Source organism: Notolabrus celidotus, unplaced genomic scaffold, assembly GCF_009762535.1.
Source record: "Notolabrus celidotus isolate fNotCel1 unplaced genomic scaffold, fNotCel1.pri scaffold_412_arrow_ctg1, whole genome shotgun sequence".
Classification (NCBI taxonomy): Eukaryota; Metazoa; Chordata; class Actinopteri; order Labriformes; family Labridae; genus Notolabrus; species Notolabrus celidotus.
In genome coordinates, this window is record NW_023260226.1 from 1 (window position 1) to 10,187 (window position 10,187).

General features: G+C 40.3%; 1 protein-coding gene across 2 annotated transcripts; it reads left to right on the forward strand.

Moving 5' to 3' along the window:
- The first annotated feature begins 883 nt into the window (after positions 1-883).
- Positions 884-4,130, forward strand: nox5 (NADPH oxidase, EF-hand calcium binding domain 5). 2 transcript variants are annotated; one of them, XM_034679258.1, is made up of 4 exons: positions 884-970; positions 1,054-1,153; positions 1,231-1,397; positions 3,868-4,130. In XM_034679258.1, exons 1-4 carry the CDS (start codon positions 893-895, stop codon positions 3,997-3,999), a joined length of 477 nt encoding a protein of 158 aa, XP_034535149.1. In that variant the 5' UTR covers positions 884-892; the 3' UTR covers positions 4,000-4,130. The 2 variants fall into 2 exon arrangements, with proteins under 2 accessions (XP_034535149.1, XP_034535150.1); XM_034679259.1 differs by having other exon boundaries at positions 3,877-4,130.
- Positions 4,131-10,187: the final 6,057 nt, after the last annotated feature.

A 10,187-nucleotide genomic window follows, 5' to 3' on the forward strand; every position in this document is an offset into this window, starting at 1 on the left:
CCTCTAACGTCCAGCAGGGGGCGCCTCCCCTGTCTGTAGAGAGATGTGTAACAAGGTGTGTGTGTGATGTGATATGATGTGATGGGTGTGTGATGTGGTGTGTGTGTAAGGAGGTGTGTGTGTGTGTGATGTGGTGTGTGTGTAACGAGGTGTGTGTGTGTGATGTGGTGTGTGTGTAACGAGGTGTGTGTGATGTGATGTGATGTGGTGTGTGTGTAACGAGGTGTGTGTGTGTGATGTGGTGTGTGTGTAACGAGGTGTGTGTGTGTGATGTGATGTGGTGTGTGTGTGTGTGATGTGATGTGGTGTGTGTGTGTGTGTGTGATGTGGTGTGTGTGTGTGTGATGTGATGTGATGTGGTGTGTGTGTAACGAGGTGTGTGTGTGTGATGTGATGTGGTGTGTGTGTGTGTGATGTGATGTGGTGTGTGTGTGTGTGTGTGATGTGGTGTGTGTGTAACGAGGTGTGTGTGTGTGATGTGGTGTGTGTGTAACGAGGTGTGTGTGTGTGATGTGATGTGGTGTGTGTGTAACGAGGTGTGTGTGATGTGATGTGGTGTGTGTGTAACGAGGTGTGTGTGTGTGATGTGGTGTGTGTGTAAGGAGGTGTGTGTGTGTGATGTGGTGTGTGTGTAACGAGGTGTGTGTGTGTGATGTGATGTGGTGTGTGTGTAACGAGGTGTGTGTGTGGGATGTGGTGTGTGTGTAACGAGGCGTGTGTGTGTGATGTGATGTGGTGTGTGTGTAACGAGGTGTGTGTGTGGGATGTGGTGTGTGTGTAACGAGGCGTGTGTGTGTGATGTGGTGTGTGTGTAACGAGGTGTGTGTGTGTGTGATGTGGTGTGTGTGTAACGAGGTGTGTGTGTGTGTGTGTGATGTCCTGTAGATACCGGATGAGGAAGCAGAACTGTCCGAGCTGTAACTACTCGTGGTGTGAGAACATCAAAGACAGCGAGATGAAGCTCCGTAAAGTAAGACCGCCCCCGCAGAGACTCAGTTTACCGTCCCCCTTTAGTGATGGAGTACAGAACAGACGTCTTCTTTGGACCTGCAGGTGGACTTCATCTGGATCAACAGAGACCAGAAGTCCTTCGAGTGGTTCGTCAGTTTATTGACCAAACTGGAGATGGACCAGGCGGACGAGGAGCCTGAAGGTCTGACCCCCCTGAGGTAAAAACTGTAGACCATGTTTGTGACCTGTGAGGTATTAACCCTCTGTGTCGTCTGTCAGGACGCTTCCTGGAGATGCACATGTACATGACGTCAGCGCTCAGCAAGAACGACATGAAGGCTATCGGCCTGCAGATGGCGCTGGACCTGCTGGCCAAGAAGGAGAAGAGGGACTCTATCACAGGACTGAGGACCAGGACTCAGCCTGGCAGACCAGAGTGGGCAAAGGTGAGACCACTAAAAACTGTACCTTTAAATACTACACACTGTACCTTTAAATACAACACACTGCACCTTTAAATAATACACACTGTACCTTTAAATACTACACACTGTACCTTTAAATACTACACACTGTACCTTTAAATACTACACACTGTACCTTTAAATATTACACACTGTACCTTTAAATACTACACACTGTACCTTTAAATACTACACACTGTACCTTTCAATACTACACTGTACCTTTAAATACTACACACTGTACCTTTAAATACTACACACTGTACCTTTAAATACTACACACTGTACCTTTAAATACTACACACTGTACCTTTAAATATTACACACTGTACCTTTAAATACTACACACTGTACCTTTCAATACTACACTGTACCTTTAAATACTACACACTGTACCTTTAAATACTACACACTGCACCTTTAAATACTACACTGCACCTTTAAATACTACACACTGTACCTTTAAATACTACACACTGTACCTTTAAATACTACACACTACACGTTTAAATATTACACACTGTACCTTTAAATACTACACACACTGCACCTTTAAATACTACACTGCACCTTTAAATAGTACACACTGTACCTTTAAATACTACACTGTACCTTTAAATACTACACACTGCACCTTTAAATACTACACTGTACCTTTAAATACTACACTGTACCTTTAAATACTACACTGTACCTTTAAATACTACACACTGTACCTTTAAATACTACACTGTACCTTTAAATACTACACACTGTACCTTTAAATACTACACACTGTACCTTTAAATACTACACACTGCACCTTTAAACACTACACTGTACCTTTAAATACTACACACTGTACCTTTAAATACTACACACTGTACCTTTAAATACTACACACTGTACCTTTAAATACTACACACTGCACCTTTAAACACTACACTGTACCTTTAAATACTACACACTGCACCTTTAAACACTACACTGTACCTTTAAATACTACACACTGCACCTTTAAATACTACACACTGCACCTTTAAATACTACACTGCACCTTTAAATACTACACACTGTACCTTTAAATACTACACTGTACCTTTAAATACTACACACTGTACCTTTAAATACTACACTGTACCTTTAAATACTACACACTGTACCTTTAAATACTACACACTGTACCTTTAAATACTACACACTGCACCTTTAAATACTACACACTGCACCTTTAAATACTACACACTGTACCTTTAAATACCACACACTGCACCTTTAAATACTACACACTGTACCTTTAAATACTACACACTGTACCTTTAAATACTACACACTGTACCTTTAAATACTACACACTGTACCTTTAAATACTACACACTGTACCTTTAAATGCTACACACTGTCCCTTCAAATACTACACACTGTACCTTTAATACTACACACTGTACCTTTAAATACTACACACTGCACCTTTAAATACTACACACTGCACCTTTAAACACTACACACTGTACCTTTAAATACTACACACTGCACCTTTAAATACTACACACTGTACCTTTAAATACTACACACTGTACCTTTAAATACTACACACTGCACCTTTAAATACAACACACTGTACCTTTAAATACTACACACTGTACCTTTAAATACTACACACTGCACCTTTAAATACAACACACTGTACCTTTAAATACTACACACTGCACCTTTAAATACAACACACTGTTCCTTTAAATACTACACACTGTACCTTTAAATACTACACACTGTACCTTTAAATACTACACACTGTACCTTTAAATACTACACACTGTTCCTTTAGATACTACACACTGTTGTTGTTGTTTCCATACTTTACAGACTCTGTTTGTTTGTTTGTTTGTTGTTTGTTTGTTTGTTTGTTTACTTGTTTGTTGTTGTTGTTGTTGTGTGTTGTTGTTGTTGTTGTTGTTGTGTTTGTTGTTGTTGTTGTGTGTTGTTGTTGTTGTGTGTTGTTGTGTGTGTTGTTGTTGTTGTGTTGTTGTGTGTTGTTGTTGTTTGTTACTTGTTTGTTGTGTTGTGTGTTGTTGTTGTTGTGTGTTGTTGTGTGTTGTTGTTGTTGTTGTTGTTGTTGTTGTTGTTGTGTGTTGTTGTTGTTGTTGTTGTGTTGTTGTGTGTTGTGTGTTGTTGTTGTTGTTGTGTGTTGTTGTGTGTTGTTGTTGTGTGTTGTTGTGTTGTTGTTGTTGTTGTTGTTGTGTGTTGTTGTGTGTTGTGTGTTGTTGTTGTTGTTGTTGTGTGTTGTTGTGTGTTGTTGTTGTTGTGTTGTGTGTGTTGTTGTTGTTGGTGTGTTGTTGTGTGTTGTTGTTGTGTGTTGTTGTGTGTTGTTGTTGTTGTTGTGTTGTGTTGTGTGTTGTTGTTGGTGTGTGTTGTTGTTGTTGTGTGTTGTTGTTGTTGTTGTTGTTGTTGTTGTTGTTGTTGTTGTGTTCAGGTGTTTCAGAAAGTGTCGGAGGAGAAGAAAGGGAAGGTTCACGTGTTTTATTGCGGCTCTCCGGCTCTGGCTAAAGTCATCAAAGCTCAGTGTGAACACTTCGGCTTCCACTTCTACAAGGAGAACTTCTGAGGAGCTGTGTGTGTGTGTGTGTGTGTGTGTGTGTGTGTGTGTGTGTGTGTGTGTGTGTGTGTGTGTGTGTATTTGTCACACGTTGTTTATAAATGTGCGCTGAGCTTTTGTACAAATTGTAAATAATAATTCTTTTTAATCAGTAAAATTTTAAAATCAACAGATTTTTGATTTTATTTGACTTTATTAAAATTAATACATAAAATATAAATATAATTAAATTCAGACTGTCTTTATGTTTTTCATTGAAAATGATAAATGAAAACATATTTTTTAAATGTATAATCCTGGATACTGACTAAATGCATTACTCATTACTGTGATAATATAACTTTAAAATGATTTGTAAATGTTAGACTCTGTGTGAAATATATAAGAGGGTTCAAGGTTTTATTATTGTCATGTTAACACAAGCTGTCACAGGAAGTGGATCCACATTTAGTTTCTCAGTTTCTGGATAAAAGACACAATAAGAGACACACACCATCACAAAAACAACTAAGAGCATTCAGACTGGAAGCAGCAGCAGATCTATTTATTACATCAACAATAATAAAGAGAGAAATAAATAAAGAATCCTAGTAAAAGAGTAAAAGAGTTCTTCCTCTTTATTGTAATTAAAGATATTAAAATAAAAACATTAATTGTGTTGTTCTGTTTGTTTATATGTTGTTAATAACCTGATGTGCTGTTTGTAATATCTGAGGTGTTGTTTTATTTAATATCACTTATTACCTTTATTAACACGTTTAATTTCAGAGATGTCTGTTTTTGTTTTTCTCTTATTAATGTTCATAATTTGAATGAATATTTCTGTGAACATGTTTTATTAACTGAATGTCATTTCTACCTGTGAAAATAAATGTAATATTAAATACATGTTTACCATGTAACTCTAGTTAGACTCTGATTTAATGTTGAAGTGATTCAGTGACGTCTCCTTTCTGCTTATAGAGAATAAATCTGCCTCTCTGCCTGACTTCCTGTCGTCTCTCTGATCTCTTCACTCATCCGTTTATTTTAAATTATTACTTTTTAATTTTAGTTTAACTTTGTTGTATCCAGTTCACCTTTCAACATGTTTAATCTGGTTTTGTTAAACCATCATTTTTGATTTTGCCTTGAATGAGTTTAATTTTATTTTCCAGCTGTTTTCTAAAAATGTACTTTTGTCTTTGTTCATAATTATTTTTTAACAACATGTTTATTGAGTTTTTAGTAATTTCCAAAGACACACAATTACAATTAAAGAAATTCTAAGGACAAAATAAATCAAATATATATACATACACATGCACATCTATACACATCTATAAAATAAAGTGGAAATCTATGAAAATACAAAAAACAAACAAACCTTAATTACAAAATGTACAACATTATTATTATTGTCTGTATTAACTAAAGATAACCAAAGGGAGTTCATTGCCATAGATGATTTGTTTATCACAGATGCTCTGTCTGAAACAGTTTCTGCTTTGTTCATAATTATTGATGTTAAATGATTAGATCTTTATTTGTCTCATGCTTTAATACAGATGGACTGTGAGAGGCAGGGACTGTATCTCAGCATGAACTCTAAAGACACATGAACACAGTGAGACTTTAAAAACACACAGAGGAGAAGAGTTGTGCTCACCTGTCTCTCAGTCTATACGTTGCCTCATTTGAATCGCATGCAGCTAGTTTAATGATTGATAGTCACTGCCTGATGTAAATATGTACAGCACTCCTAACTGTTGTCCTGTTGTGTCTGCATGTCTTCTTTAACATTTCCTCATTGCTGCTTCCTGATTGTCTTGCTCCATGTATTTTATGTCCATGGACACTTTCTCAAAAACTGTCATATCATGTCCTTATGTTGCTTTCAGTCATTTTTAATAGTATGGTGCTATTTGTACTTTTCTTCTCTTGTTTGTTTGTTTGTGTTTTGGTTTCTCCTCTACCTTCTCACTTTGATTTTATGTTACTCTATTTTATCTTTGTTTAATCTTGATCTCTTTAGGGAGCCTTTTTAACATCTGGTAAGGGACTACAGATGTAAATTAGCCTTTTGGCTAACTCTGTCATATTTACAGAAGTGTTCATTAATATGGATGATCCTTTTAAATAATACATAAATAAATAAAAACTGATATAATCTCTGAGAATAAATCATAGACTATAAATAAGGTTTAAATCCATCACCTCTTTTTAAACGAGCCTTTAACTCCAGGCTGTGTAATCGATGTCAGACGCCTCGATGTGATGTCACGTATCTCAGCTGCAGTTCATGTTTGTTTTTCCTGCTGATTTTAAAAAGGAGAGAATCTTAAATATACGACACAGTTTTTCTAAGCCCTCAGAATCCATATGTAATACCTCTCTGACTGGATGTCTCTAAAGAACCCTTGGTGTCTGTGTTTTTCACGGCCTGCTCGATGGGTCGTGCTCGGCGCTCTGCTGATAAGCCTGGACTCTGGGAGCAGCTAGCTGCTAGCTAGTTACGCAGTAGCATTTCGGCGTCGGGCAGCTAGTGAAACATTGAACCAAAGCCTTAGACCCCGTTCCTCTCTGCCCCCCCTAAGAACAGGAACCCTGTCCGGGGACACCGGGGAGGATCCTCAGAGATAGACTCTGATGTTAAAGACACGCTACGGGCTTTCATCAGCCGACACAGTCTAACTGATCTAACCAGCTAACTGTTAGCCTGTTAGCCTCATAGCCTGTTAGCTTGTTAGCTTGTTAGCCTGATGGAACAACTGGAGAGCGACTCGATCACGGAAGGTAGGCCAGCACGCTTCTCTGTGTTTCTCTGTGTGAACATGTAAACTGAGTTCATGTGATTTCACCTTCATGAGATTAAATCATTGAATCTGTCAGAGGCTCGTTTTCTGGATTGTTTCCTTGTCAGCTATATCCGGAACGAGCTAATGCTCAGCTAGCTCTCTGTTAGCCTGCTGAGGGGCGGTTTAAAGGCTGGATTACATCATCTAAAGTCTCCTTATAAACACTTATTAAAGGATATGTGACAGAGATGATCAGCAGGGAGTCACTGCTGCTGCAAATATCACAGGAACATGAAGCTAGCTGTGATTGTGAGCTAACGTGATAGTGGATGTAAGTCAGGGTTCTGCTGGTCTGTGATGTAATGTGTTTCATGAAGAGTCCAGTGTTTGTTCTGGTCTGGATCGGCTCTATTGTGGATCTGGTGTGGCTCTGATAGTGTGTTTGTTAATGGAGCAGGACTCAGGCTGTCAGGTAGTCTCAGGATCTCTGCAGTGAAGCTGCTGCTCTTTGTCTCTCTGAATAATCTCTGATATTTATATTAATGGATTCATTAATCTCAGGTGTGTGTGTGTGTGTTGGATTGTGCATGATGTGGCTCTCATGATAGCTCAGGTGCAGGTGTGTGTGTGTGTCTCCTCTGGGGGTGTCAGAGAAGCTGTGCTGATGGATGCACCAACACTGATCCGGATTCTCTCTCTGAACCAGTCTAACTGAAATCTGTCTGTCATTCAGTTTTTGTTATTTCTGCAGGACCTCCATCTGATCCAGGGGCACAAAGGAATCTATCTATATCTATATATATATGAACATGATCAAAACAGGCTTACATTCAACCTACAAACACACACTCAGTGAGGAGATATGATCAGTCACACACAGACCCTCTGAAACCTGCTCTGGGTCGTATTCACAGCTCTACACAGGTCCTGACGTACCCTGGTTTGAATCAATTAATCATCAATCAACCTTTATCTGTATAAAGAGCAGGTCTAGACCACTCTATGTCAAATTATGAACAGAGACCCAACACCAAGACCGGATCAGACTCAGTCTGACCCCACCTTAATCCACCATGAGCATTACACCTCGCAGTATTTAGCTAGTTACAGAGGAGAGGACAAACTTCCTTTAACAGGCAGAAACCTCCAGCAGGACCAGACTCATGTTAGACACACATCTGCTGAGACCGTGTTGGAGAGAGGGATAGAGGGAGATGAAGAGAGAGAGAGATGATAGTGATGAGACGAGTAGTAGAAGCTGTTGTCGCAGCAGTCCAGCATGTCCGTATCAGCTGGAGTCCAGATCGTCCGCAGCAGGAGGACGGCTACGGCAGCTCAGAGGAATCTACGAGACAAGGGAGCTCAGGGACTCCAGAAAGAGTCAGAGTGAACTGAATGTAGGTTGTCACTCTGCTGAGGTTTTAGGGGTCTGCTCCAGGTGAGAGAGCTCCTACGTGAGCCCACCTCTCACCTGGCTCTGAGCAGGTGTGAGGTCCTCTGGGTGTCTGGGTGCCTCTCTCCTAAAGACAGGATAATCTGCAGGATGAGGGGAAGCAGAGAGGTTGTGTTTGTGACGTGTTCTCCATCAGTTATAAAATGATTGATTATTTTAATCTGAGCGCTTTAGTTTCCAGGAGCGGAGATGATTTAATCTGCACCTTAAAGCTGGGGTTCAGGTTCAGGTTTAGATCCTCTTTTTGTTCTCCTGGTTAAAATGACCTTTCTGTCCTGATGGTAATCAATACATAATGTGTTCTTAACTAAGAGGTAAAAGAAGCTGCTATCTACAGCTGGAGTAAACCTGGGAAAACACCAACCAATCCCTGCCATCAGAGCCAAATGATCAAACCAATCAGATCCCGTCCTGCTGTTCTGCCCGCCTCCTGCAGAGCGTCCATGTTTGTTTGTGTTTTTAACTTTCATAATGAACATGTTTAATATTTGTGACTATAAACCTTGTAGTGTGTGGGACGCTCCGAGAGGAGCCGAGCACGCTCAGTGTGTAATGTCACGTGTCCCGGAGCAACAGCCAATCAAGACGCGAGCTGACTCAGCTGACTGACGGAAGAAGAAGTAAAAACAAACACATGGCGCCGGTGAAAACAAAAGTCTCTTGGACCTCTGAAATGAAGACCAACTGGTTGATTTGAGGCAACAGCATCAATGTTTATAGATAGGGGGTTAGGAGTCCTGAGGAGATGCTACATTCAAATTCAAAATTTTCTGTGACTACAAACCCTAGCTTTACATTATAGATGAACTCTGACCTCATCATGATGCGAGTCAGCGCTCAAACCAGCGTTCAGGAACGAGCTGTTCTCTGATTGGTCCAAAGGAGTGAGATCTTCATCTCTTCAGTAATGTTCTGGTCAGTTTGGACGTCACTTGTCACTAGTTCAGATAATCCTTACGTCTGATCCGGTATGTGGTGCAGCCATAACAGGGAACCCTCCTGTATGTCACAGACCGGCTCGTGTCCATGTGTGGTTCATGTGGACTCTGAACTCTGACTTAAGACTCAACGTATGCAGAGCTGCTGCAGCAGGTCTCAGACCTCCTGAAGAACAAACACGCTTCCATTTAATTTAATACACAACCTGTTTAAAAGGATGTGAGACCAGGACACTCTCATAAACATGAAGAGGACCAGGGTTTTACTGAATATGGAGCAGGAAGCTGACTGCTTCATCTCTCATGAAACACATCACACATGCATCTTAAACTGCAGGATATGGAGGCTGAGCAGATATCAGGGTAGATCTTGGTACCCAGTGATACATGGATTCATCCTGAGTTACACTCTTTGTGTTGATGAAATGTAGATTTGTTAGTTTGTATTTTTCAGCTCATAGAGTCTGATTTTAAGTCTTAAAGCAATCAATCTTTATTTATAAAACTTCACATCCCAACAAACGTTCTCCTCAGACTCCAAACAGAGCCAGTCTAGACCAGACTGTCATTTTATTAACAAAGACCCAAGATCAAGACCGGATCAGATCCAGTCCCCTCTTCCAGACAGGACTCAATCTGATCTCATCTTAATCCACCATGAGCAGAGACCTTTGCAGCATTTAGCAAGTTACAGTGGCATGGACAAACTCCTTACCAGGCCAGAAGGACCGAAGAAGACAGAACAGAAGAAACCTCCATACAGCAGGACGTTGTTCATGGTTAGGACACACATCTGTGAGAAGTTTGTCGTGTTGGGAGACGAGAGAGGGAATAGGAGGGATAGAGGGAGATGAGAGAGAGAGAGCTGATAGTGGGGGAGACGGATAGTAGTAGTTGTAGCAGCTGAGTCTGGACCACGTCCACAGCAGCAGAGATCCAGAGGAACCTACGAGACAAGGGAGCTCAGGGACTCCAGAAAGGTCTAAGAAAAGAGAAGAAGAGAGGGAGACCAGAAGAAAGAAAAAGAGG